Here is a 9,463-nt window from a genome sequence, read left to right on the forward strand (position 1 = left end):
TTAATATAGTATATATATATACTACTATATATATTATATATATAAAGAAGTATATGTATATACAAGTATATATAATATATATATATATATATATGTGTGTGTGTGTGTGTGTGTGTGTGCGTGAGTGTGTGTATTTATAAATATATATATATATATATATATATATGCGTGTGTTTGTGTGTATATAAATCCACATCTACATACACATAAGCATACACGTAAACATATACAGACAAATACATATACATATACACATACATATTTAAATGCAAAAACTTATACATATACTTAAAACATACATACTCTTATTTTAAATCCGTATACATACACATATACATGTACGTACACTTATACAAATACTTACACATTACATGCTACTTCTTGTCGACGATTGAGTAGCTCAGATCTCGAATGTGTGTTGCTTTAGCTCAATTAATTTAGTATTGAATGTTTTAGATCTTTATTACATTATCCTGTATTACCACACACATATTCGAACAAGTGGCCCATCTGAGGGGCTTTATAAAGCTGACTTGTTCAGTATACTTCCAAGTCGCAAATTTAAAAAATCATATGCGAGGATTTAATCGTTTCTCAGTTGAGCCCTAATGGGCAAAAGATTCTGACTAAGGTGACATCCCTCATACATCGGCCTCTGTGCCATACAGTGTATGTCAATACACACATATCAATACCAATATATACGTATATCTATATTTTTACATATCGTGTGCACTAACGGTTTAGCGTTTCATAAAGTGCATATAGTAGGCAGCACCCGCTGCTAGTGCTGCGCCAACTATAAACACTTTGGCTGGGTTATTCAGCACGTTTATCATGGTATCAGGCCATTCTCTGAAGACCAACCGCAGAAGTCTCTTGTCCATCGCGGAATATGGTGGATATCGGGCAGCCAGATCATTCGCTGACCAGTTCACCATAACTGTCTTCATGTGACTGAAATTATCAAATCCGGCCTGTCCATGGTACGCTCCCATACCAGAATTACCCACACCCCCAAACGGAGCGTCAGGGTTCAGTACATGCGAAACGACATCATTGAACTGTGTGGTGCCCGCGGGTAATTTGAGCATCTCGGTTTGTATCTTCTTGTTGTTGGTGAATCCATACAAGGATAAGGGTTTCTCGCGAGAAAGGATTGACTTGTACGCAACTTCGGGTGTGTCTACACGCAGAATCGGAATGATCGGTCCGAAAATCTCACCCTGCATAGCGGCCGAATTGTGGAACGCTTCAGCATCCGTTCCAAAATCCAGAATAGTGGGCGCAATATACCAGTCAGCAGCGTCCGAATTACCCCCATACACCACATACTTCGCGTCTGTCTTGAGTATGTTCGCCACACGTTCAAAGTGTCCCTTGGACTTAGCCATACGATTGTATGTATTACCCTTTTGAGCGTCCTCGCCAAACATGGCTTTGGCTTCTTTCTTGAGGTTGGCAATGAAGCTGTCCGCAATAGTACTGTGAGTCAAATTATTGCAGTAAACAAACACGTGTTAGTCTAAAATAAATAACGATATCTTATTCATAATGGGGGATAGATGCACCGTATCGGAGCACAACCGCCATGGCAACATGCGTATACACAAAACATTCGATTCACACAAAAACAAAAACAACTACTGACGGCACATCACACATAAACAACTATATACGTAACACACCTGTCGATGAACAGATGATCAGGACGCACACAGGTCTGCCCATTGTTAAAGGCGCATGCACCCCACATGATACGTCTGGCGCCGATGGTCAGGTTGCAATCCCTGTGCACGTACACAGGTGATTTGCCACCCAATTCGAGGACTGTCTTGGTCAGATGTTTAGTTGCTGCTTTATGCACCATGCGACCTAGCCCAGGAGACCCGGTTGCGAATATGACATCATAGCGCTGCAGTGAGATAATGAAGTGTGGATGAGCATACGATGGTCAGCTTGTAGACGATCGTAACTTTACGTCACTATTAATATAGCTATATCTAGCAAATGTAGCAATGCACACGTATAATAATTGAAATATATACAACAGACTAACCTGCTCCAGTAGCCCTTCGAGCGCATCCGCGCCTCCACTAACAATCACATACGCCTCATTATCCAAGTACTGGGGAAGCAGTTCGCACCACAGCGCCATGGACGCGTTGGCGTGTTCCTCTGATGCCGTCTTAATTACAGCCGTACATCCCGCAGCGATGCAAGCAATCAGCGGGCCGGCTAATAGGGCAAAGGGGTAGTTCCAACATGCCACAATCAGAGCTACGCCCATAGGCTCGGGTTGGGTAGCGGTGACTGCTGGCAGATTGATCACATCCGTGTTGTGGTAGCGGGGTGCGGCCCAATCGTCAATGCTGTTTAGGTGCTTGTCGCAGTCGTTGATATTTATCTGAATCTCGGCCAGAAACGTCTCGGTGCGCGATTTGTGCAGATCTTTATATACGGCATCGTATATGGCTTCCTGTAGGGAAATATTATGGTGTTGAATATTCAAAACTGTGTTTGAACATCAATTATTTTAACCATTCGCGGCCAAAATCTTATGGACAATTATCAAAATTGTTCGATATTGCAAACGAGATTGCAAAGGTGTGCAACTGGTTGATGGAACCCATGCAGGTGAAGCGAGGCGACATTCATTGAATACACGTGTACGTTCTGAATAGATGCAGTCAAGGTTATATACGTACAATAAATTCCAACATGCAGAATCAGATAGATGAGCAAGCTTTCATTCCACTCTTCAATACTACATATTAATCTGAAACCGAGACGCAGCTTTACTATACGGGTGATACGCACCAAAAACCCTCTGTCTTTAGTATACATGTAGATGACGACGCGGCTTATGTGGTGCTAAGACATACCGCGTTTTCGGTAAAGAGCGCTCGAACTGCCGTTATTTGCTTTCTAGTTAGGAGAGAAGAGAAAGGATATAAGTTGTCATCTTCAACAAGTTGCCATCTTCAACTTCAACAAGCAAATAATTTATAAAGCTGATCGTAATGGAATAGTAAACGTCGCACAGTTGTTGAAAAATATAAGCAGACTTACTTTCTATAAGCCAACGGTAAAGTTTTCCCGGACTTGAAAGTATCAGTTACTCGTGCCACTGAATCGGCGATGTTATTCTGCTTTGAGAGACACATATTCAAAACTATATCTAATTTCCTACAAAACTGAAGGTGATTAGGAGTGGGATGAAGTCCGAATGGTTCCCACTATATATACCTTTTTTTACGTGTATGGAACTATGGATGATAATATGGTTTCGCATGATTTTACGTGGTGGTAAATTGTATTTGACACTTTTTTTTAGGCAGCTAGATGTTCTGTGTTTATTATGTTTATTATGTTTTTTTTCTCGAAAAACAAAACTATTGTTTTCCCTTTCAAAATTCAAAACTAAATGTTAAAAATATTTCCGATGCAGGGGCAAAGGCCAAAGGGCCAAGCTGGGAGTAGGACAGTGGGTGTATATTTAATTTAAATTATTGGGGGGTTCTTTTTAAATAAATAAAGAAGCGTCCTGGAGCCTGGAGGCCTGGACTCGGAGGCCAATGGTGAGTGGGCCCTGGTGGGGGCATTGGGCAATGAGAACGGGAGAGTCAGAAGTTCAGGATTCAGGAGTCAGGACTCTCTAGGAAGTCCACAACTTCGCAAGTATGAGCCTGAGAGTCTAAGAGACTGAGACTCCAGAGTCCTGAGTGTGACTGTGTGTCCGTGTGAGGCTGTAAAACCATGAGGGCAGGCCTGAGCCCTGAGCCCGTGCGGCCTGAGACCCTCGGCTGCTGGGGCCTTGAGTCCTGAGAGGGTAATATTTTGTGCAAAAAATTATAAAAGGATACTTTTATTTTGTATGGAACAAACGGAAATAAGTAATGTCTTTGGTTTTTTTTTAAAGTATCTACATACCATACTGTTAAAAAACTGTACATTTATTTTTAAAACTATTAAAAAAAAAAGTGGACAAAATACTCCGGACTTTCCAAGAAAATGCTTTTTAGGACTTTAGGGCCAGGCTGCCACAGTAACCTTCCACCAGCGGAAGACAGAGGTCCAACCCGTCCAGGTGTAAATTTGTGTCAAAATTGACAACAATCCAAAAAATAAAACCCCCCCAGAGTTGCAGTGCTTTTTTTTTTTCAGGAGATCTTTAAGGCCTCCGCGCTCCGCCTGTGAGTTGAGACTTGAGAGCTTGTGACCTTGTTGTGCAACCATTTTTTACAACAATTTTTGAAAGGGCGTCCACTCATATCTCATATCACACTACCAACAACATTAGTGAGTAAATAGTCCCATATCTCATACACTCCCAACAACAGTAGAAACTAGAGAGAGTACAGTACAGTACAGTACAAACCACACTAGAGTCCAGACTCTTTTTAGTCTTTACTCCTTAAGGAATAGACGGAATGTGAAGTATTGAAAGTTTTGCAACACTTATTTGGCGTCGTTTACTATGTAGTTGCTGCCTATGTGCTGCCCAATAAAATCTACGCAGTTTAAAACGGTGAATACTGAATGGTCTCTAAATACTCTCTTTCCTCACTGAAGCACAGAGTCCGTCAACAATAAGGAAAAAGTGAAAACTAAAACAGGCGGCGCCGCAGCGACGGCAAGAAGACAGGGGGGGGGGGGTTTGTTTTGTTTTTACTGAAAACCAGTCACCAGTTCACCACTTAGTCACTCACCACTGTCACCGGTCACCACTCTCTGCCTACAGACACCCCTAATATAAAATAGTAAAATACAAACACACAAATTGTACACTTTTTTTAGAAAAAGGCGGCGCCAAAGCGACTGCAAGAAGAGAGGTTAAATTTGTTTTTGTTTTAAACATATCGGACACCAGTCACCACTCACCCTGCCACTCAGAGTCAGGCACTCCCCAGTCACCAGTCACCACTCTCTGCCTACAAGCTCCAGAGTCCAGGCTGTCCTATTTACACTCGACAGACAACCCTAAAATCTAAATACAAACACATAAATTGTACTTTTTTTTGGGTATCACAGTGAGAGTGGGTCAGTGGGCTCAGTCGGGACTCGAGAGACTCGGGACTCGAGAGACTCGGGACTCCAGCTGGCATAAAATGTTCACTGTCGTGAAAGAGTGGCGGAGATTCATATAAAAAACAGCGGAGATTCATATAAAAAAAATGCGGAGATAAAACATATCAATAAAATTTCTGAAGTTCAAAACACAAGTTTTTATCACTATTTCTCCGCCGCACGCCGATTGCGGCCGCTCTCCACTCTCCAGTCTTCAGTCTCCACCGCGCACCACTTCACATAATGTAGATTGTGGAACTGAGACAGTGACTGTGGTCTGTGAGCAGACCTCATTACGTTATACGTTAAACGCTTAAAAAATTCTTTAAACGTTATTCGTTGAACGTTTATATTCATTTACAGCGGCCCAAAACTACTATGGGGGTAATTTTCAGGCCCAGCCTGACAGGCTGACATTTGCCTTTTTGTCCTTTCTGCACGTTGACAAATTTGACACTTGACATGTAAAACTCTGACATGTGACTATTGTGATATCTTGGTGACCAATAAGCCCTAAAGCCCTAATAACCAAATCCCTCAATCTTTCCTGAACCACTACAGCGACTATGAGAGCCATACCATATGTTCATACTTTGTATCATACATACTTGCCATTTTTGAAATAAATAATACTATCCCTATAGCATTAACACACAGCCAGAACGTGCGCAGCCCGGACGACCCCACGTACCAACGGTCTTCCCCGCGCAGCCTCAACCTTCCACCACAGACTCTTCGACGACAGAAAACGATATAGAAATGGCTGACATAAACAAGGACCAGGGCCCATTAGTATTAACCGAGGATGAACAATGTTAGGACCAGTGAGGATGACGCTCTTCAACCCATAAGGACTCAACATGGATAATGCAGTTCATACGTAGTCCGTGAATTGTGGATGCGTGGCCACACTTACGGGCTTTAAAGTTAAAGTCGCCCCAAACGACGTTAGGTTGGAAATTACCAAACACCCTTTACAAAGTGTTACTCTGTGGACAAAGTACCCTGGACGGAGATTTAGGACAGGACCAGAGGGCCCGACCTATAAGTGGAATTTGAGGACTGGAACAGAGGACCAGACCTAAGGAGGTTATTTCAGGACTGGGCTAGGGGACCGAGCCAGATAGTGGAAGAGAGGATTTAGTGCGACAGAAAGATGACTCATCGGGTGTCATCATAATTTAGTATCAGGAGACGACAACCTTAGATACGGGTAATTTCTCGTATAAAAACTCGTATAAATATAGCGGGCGCGCCGTTCATAACGACACTTCTGAATGAGTTCACCTATTTCAGACTTAACAGTCTTTACTAAGCGTTCCTTGGTGTGATTACATTTTTAAGTGATTGAACTACTGAATTTGTTACACTACGTTCTATAGGGACTAAATTAAATGAGAATCAATTTATATTTTTATTATTCTTACCTACCATAATGAAGGGACCCGATACTACACCGGTACCGGAGATAGGCAAGTAAGTGTGTGACCAGTTATCAAGACGGTTGCTCGGAGTTCCTCATCGATTGCCTTTACTCTGTGCTACGGTGGAGACAGTAATTTGTTTTAGGCACCCTACACCTGAGGATGAAGAAAAGGCAGAAATCCACGTGACGCTGGCCCGTTTGGTCCCGGAGGCCCAGCACTTGATTTTTACGTGGAATAAGGTCAATCAACATCCGGAGTAGATTTCTGATCAAGATGGTCACTTGAGAACGCTGACGCATGTGTAGGAGGCTACGGAAATTATTCATCTCATTCGTGGACAACTTCACTAACTTCTTGAATTTCCACTGAAGAATATTGACACATCTACGGCCAATGACATGATCCAGACAGCATCGAGTGATGTTTTCCTTGAGCGAAAGATAGCACATTGGGCTCCCCAACATCCCACGCAGGTAGGGACGACACCGACTGGCCAGTTACCTAACAGCATGGCGGACGATATGAAGCAGCTCAGCTCAGTGAAACAAAATAATTGGCCGCACAAAGCCGATACCTCTACACCTCAAGTGACACTTCACGATAATGTACACGTTACTCGCAGGAGGCGGATGTTACAACCCGCTCAAAATCGAGGACAAGAAGTCCGATACTGTAAGATTCGGTCTATCAAGGCTATATTAACGCTTTAGAGTAATTAAACGCTTAGGTTAAGTCTATGTATCGTGGAATTCGAAGTAAATAAACGAAATGAGTCTTTTGGTAAAGTTAGGTCTGCCTCGTGAAAACAGCAATACTCTGAGGGATTGTGAGGCTGAGACATTGCCTATATATAATCCTCTCAGTACTGTTTTCGCCGAAGGGATTTTATTTAGTGTTTCGTTGTCGCTCTATTAAAAAACTATGGTATGTTTCGTTGGGGCGAATCTGAGAGACTCATAAAATCCTATCTTTAGAAGAAAAAAAAGTAAAAAGAACAAAGAAAATACTCTTGATGTCTTTAGTTATTATCTTAACCAATAGCATGCCACTTATCAAGAATTACCGACATAGCCTTCATCAGACTGGCACATCTGGTTGGCTGATCGGAGGTTAAACTAGGTAACGCTAATAGTCCCTAGAAACCTATATTCGGTTGAGCCATCTCGCTACCGAAGTATTCATATATAAATAGATTTGGAAAGTAAATATAGTTCTATTAATACAACTAGACCAAATCTTATGTTTGGTATTTTACCGGGGCCTTTTAATGGCCTCGTCCAAATATCTGATATGTAAAATAGAAAAGGTATTAATTAATAAAACCGTTAAAACACATTTAGGAAACTTAAATTCCTAGTACTATTAAGAGTACGTGTATAGTATACGTACTGCTTAAGAGTACGTTTATAACATAGAGTCTAATGTGGAGGCCCGGCTATTACACAGTCCCCATCCAGCTTTGAGACCCAGGAGAAGCAAGTTGCTCACTCAAGCTGATTATGTGTCAAAAAGCGAGAAAGGAAAAACGGGTCGAAAACATTAAGTAGCATAACGTTTTAGCTAATGTTTCTCAGGAGGAGAAGTTAAGCGTTCTCGGTTACCCTGTGAGTTTTTGACTTATATCCAGTAGGTCCGTGGTGGTCGACTGGACGTTTCTTACGCTTCAGTGTCTTAAGCACATATAAGGATGAGCATTAAAGCTCGGGATAAATGCTGTAGGCGGGTAAGTTTTAACTTCCGTGCCTTCAGACGATGGAAACATGCTATCTTTTTCAGCGTGTGACTTATGCAGGTGTTTACACCATTTTCGATTAAAGGATTTTAAATAGTCTTGATTATCGAAAGCATATGAAGTCAACTCAGCGATTGTACCGTCTATATAGCGAGTACGATAGTATGTATATCCTCCTTTATCCGTTCTCCATATTATATCTTTAAATTCGGAGCGGTCAAGAGGGACATTAGAGTCATGTCTTCTTGCGAGTATAATCTCTCTAGTCGGAATACGACTTGTGCCTATATTAAGCGCACTAGAACCATCGGGGTTATTTACCTCGTACGTTCCACTTTTAGTGTCTGCTACAGAGATTATATATGGACCTATCCATTTAGATGTCAATACAGTAGTATCGGAATTACGTTGACGGATGTTAACTCTGTCACCAACCTGATACTCTGCTATCTTCTTGGTAGTGTTCCAACGCTTTTGCCTTTTTAATAAGGCTATATTGCGCATTTCTCGCAAGCAAGGATTTACAACGTTATAAATACGTTGGACCTTCTCTAACCATTGTAACTCATGGTGATCGGGCTCGTCCTTGTTTAAAGGGATTTGTATCTCACTATATCTGCCACGAAAATAGTGAGCGGGTGTAGTTCCTGTAACCGGATCAGCACACTCGTACATCTGTGTTTGTACCCACTTAAGGTGGTACGGCCAATCATCTGCATCATCAGTTAATGCAGTACGCAAGAAGAACTTATGTCTCCTATGGCGCGTTTCATTCGCGCCTTGTGTTTGCGGTTTATATGGTACACCCCTTTTATGGCACATGCCTGATACGAGTACTAACGATTCCATCACGTCATCGCAGAACTCGCTACCGTTGTCAGTACACATTATACCTGGCCACCCGTGGTCAGCAAAGACTTGACAACATAATTCTGCCACGGTCTGCGTATTCTTATCCTTTAATGGATAGAGCAAGTTAAACCGTGACGCCACATCAAAGAAGTGGCATACGTAACGGTCGCCTGTGTGCTCGGACGTAGGCAAGTCAACCAGATCAATGATGAAACTGCGCCATGGAACATCTTCAGTCACACTCTTAAGCGGTGCGAACCCATAGCGCTTAATCTGGTTGAGATCACAGTCTGTATATGACTGATATACTCTGTCAACTAAAGTTGCCAGCTTAGGGTGCGCGATCCCATTTCGCTTAGCATTTTTAAGTGCGTCTAATACG

The 9,463-nt window shown here is 42.1% G+C and overlaps 1 protein-coding gene across 1 annotated transcript; it reads right to left on the bottom strand.

The window, feature by feature from the left end:
* Positions 1 to 440: 440 nt before the first annotated feature.
* Positions 441 to 3,204, bottom strand: SARC_06175 (hypothetical protein). Its single transcript, XM_014299936.1, has 5 exons — positions 3,073 to 3,204; positions 2,886 to 2,928; positions 2,060 to 2,479; positions 1,689 to 1,915; positions 441 to 1,485 (listed from the first exon to the last, which is right to left on the bottom strand). The coding sequence occupies exons 1-5, from the start codon at positions 3,165 to 3,167 to the stop codon at positions 744 to 746; spliced, it is 1,527 nt and encodes a 508-aa protein (XP_014155411.1). The 5' UTR covers positions 3,168 to 3,204; the 3' UTR covers positions 441 to 743.
* Between the last annotated feature and the right edge of the window lie 6,259 nt (positions 3,205 to 9,463).

Source organism: Sphaeroforma arctica, assembly GCF_001186125.1.
Source record: "Sphaeroforma arctica JP610 unplaced genomic scaffold supercont1.430, whole genome shotgun sequence".
Lineage (NCBI taxonomy): Eukaryota > Ichthyosporea > Ichthyophonida > Sphaeroforma > Sphaeroforma arctica.

Coding starts and splice junctions, on each gene's coding strand:
- SARC_06175 (XM_014299936.1), bottom strand. CDS start 3,167: ATGTGTCTCTCAAAGCAGAATAACATCGCCGATTCAGTGGCACGAGTA. Junction 2,929..3,072: donor TTACCGTTGGCTTATAGAAA/GTAAGTCTGCTT, acceptor TCTCCTAACTAG/AAAGCAAATAACGGCAGTTC. Junction 2,480..2,885: donor CGCTCTTTACCGAAAACGCG/GTATGTCTTAGC, acceptor ATTTCCCTACAG/GAAGCCATATACGATGCCGT.